The sequence below is a fragment of the Bison bison genome, unplaced genomic scaffold (genome assembly GCF_000754665.1).
Source record: "Bison bison bison isolate TAMUID 2011002044 unplaced genomic scaffold, Bison_UMD1.0 scf7180017864371, whole genome shotgun sequence".
Classification (NCBI taxonomy): domain Eukaryota; kingdom Metazoa; phylum Chordata; class Mammalia; order Artiodactyla; family Bovidae; genus Bison; species Bison bison.
The window spans coordinates 14,568,312-14,570,516 of NW_011494943.1; the positions used below are offsets into that span (position 1 = coordinate 14,568,312).

The 2,205-nt window shown below is 43.3% G+C and overlaps 1 protein-coding gene across 4 annotated transcripts in view; it reads left to right on the top strand.

Moving 5' to 3' along the window:
* PECAM1 (platelet/endothelial cell adhesion molecule 1) overlaps nt 1-2,205 on the top strand; it is a 109,625-nt gene that overhangs the window by 69,530 nt on the left and 37,890 nt on the right. For all 4 annotated transcript variants that reach the window (XM_010856412.1, XM_010856413.1, XM_010856411.1 and 1 more), the window contains one exon: nt 2,007-2,202. In XM_010856412.1, the coding sequence (XP_010854714.1) occupies nt 2,007-2,202 (196 nt within the window). The remainder of the gene's footprint in view (nt 1-2,006; nt 2,203-2,205) is intronic.

Below are 2,205 nucleotides of genomic sequence, written 5' to 3' on the forward strand. Positions count from 1 at the left end.
TCTCCCCCCCCTCCTTTTTTTTTTTTTTTTTTTTTTTTTTTTTTTTTTTTTTTTTTTTTTTTTTTTTTTTTTTTTTTTTTTTTTTTTTTTTTTTTTTTTTACTTTTTTGGTATTTGTCCAATGAAATTGTAAGGCCCTTAAGGAGGTAAATTTCTTTCTTTTTTTTTTTTTCCTACTCCTAACCTAGAGCTTTGTTTTATTTCATTTTATTTCATTTGGCTGTGCCTAGTCTTAGTTATGGCATGCTGGATTTTAGTTGCCCCTCTTCGTTGTGGCATGTGGGATCTAGTTCCTTGACCAGGAATCGAACCCAGGCCCCATGTATTGGGAGCATAGAGTCTTAGCCACTGGATCACCAGAGAAGTCCCCTAACCTCGAGCTTTTGATGGTGATCTGAAAAGAGGTAAGTCGATCTTCATTATATGGAAGGAAGGAGGGGTGGAATGTGCCTCAATGAATTAATTATTAGGCGATCACCTGACTTACAGTGTTATTTTATTCCCTATCAAGGAAACTAAGAAAACACCGCGTACTGATTATAATTATGATGGAAATGACTTCCATTTCCATCCATGGAATATCAGTGATGACCATGATAGCGTTGGTTTTTACTTCCAAACCTGTATGCCAGATTAAATCCTAAATTTAGAGCCAAAGGTAGAATTTAACCCCTGAGTCCTGATTGCATTCTCAAACCCCTAAGGAGGTTTTCTAAGAGAAATTTCAAGTCTCAGTCTCTTTCTTAATATGAAGATAGTCTCAAGTGCCACCGGCTCCTCCTTCCTTCTGCTTCAAGGGTCATAACCATGGAGTCAGTGCGCATTTGCTTACATGAAGGAGCCAAGTCTCCGCAAAGGTTAAGTAGCTAATTAGTAATTCCTCTGTGGCTGAAAACAAACATTTACCATTATTATAAAATACTGGTATTCTTCAGGGAATATTTGTATTAGGAGATGAAACTTCTTGAAAGTCAACCACAGTCTTTAGTACTCTCGACATCCAACCTACATTATGGTGCTAATGACTCCTTCCAGTAGCATAGAATGTTGGAACTTACCAAGTACTTGGGCTTGGGAGGCTTCGGGTGGCATCTTCACGCTCCTCCATGGGAAGTGCTGGAGGAATGGTGGCCAAGCTGCCGCTTCTCCCCAACTCTACAGCATCACTCTGCTTCAAGCCTAGACTACATTCCCTCCTGCTTCCAATCTGGGCCCCTCCAACTCCATCCATTCTCCTTCCAGAGATCTCCCTACCGAACACATCTGAAGCTATCCCCGTGACCCAGACCGTCCATGGTTCCCATTGTCCCGAGGGTATATTCCACACTTTTTAAAATGTGATTCTCAAGTTCCTTGAAGATCTTCAAGCCTTCTTTTTCTTCTCCCACAGCGGTCCCAGGCTGCCTGAACTTTCAGGTGCTTGAACCTCTTGCCAGACCTTCCATATGTTATTCTCTCTTCCTGCGATACTTTACATCTTTGCCTGCAGAACTTATCCCAGGAGTTTTCTCCTGATTCTTCAAGCCTGGGTTCCATGTCCCCTCTATAGGCTCTTCTGCAGACACTATCTGAAGAATCGCCCATGAGACTTAAGCACTTTATAGAGTCAAGGACTGTTTCTTTTTCACTGCTGCCTCTCCTCTGCCAAGCACAGAGATGGCCTGAGATAAATACTTGTGTGATGAAATGAAAGAGTGGATGAATAAACGAGTGAATGCCTGAGTCATTACTTGCCACATTACAAATTGCCAAAGTTTTCTAATCCATGTCTGTAAGATAAATTGGATTAATGAGGGAGGCAAAACTGCCATTGGAATCCCAGGAGAAGAATGAACCCCGGCTTGTGAATTGTGTGATCATCAGGTTCATGAGAAGCAAAGGGAAACTTTGTGCAGGAAGTGGGGAACTGGTTCTCCCAGAAGCACCTGGGCCACAGTCCTCTCCAGGGGACTGGGGAGCTGGTGCCCACAAACATGTCACCCAATTCCCACTCACTGTTTTTTTCAGAGCTATTTTCTAAGCCTAAGCTGGAGTCTTCAGCCACACATCTGGACCAGGGCGAAGATCTGAACCTGTGGTGCTCCATCCCAGGAGCACCCCCGGCCAACTTCACCATCCAGAAGGGAAGCATGACTGTGTCGCAGACTCAAAATTTCACCAAGAGAGTGTCAGAGTGGGACAGCGGGTTATACACCTGTGTCGCGGG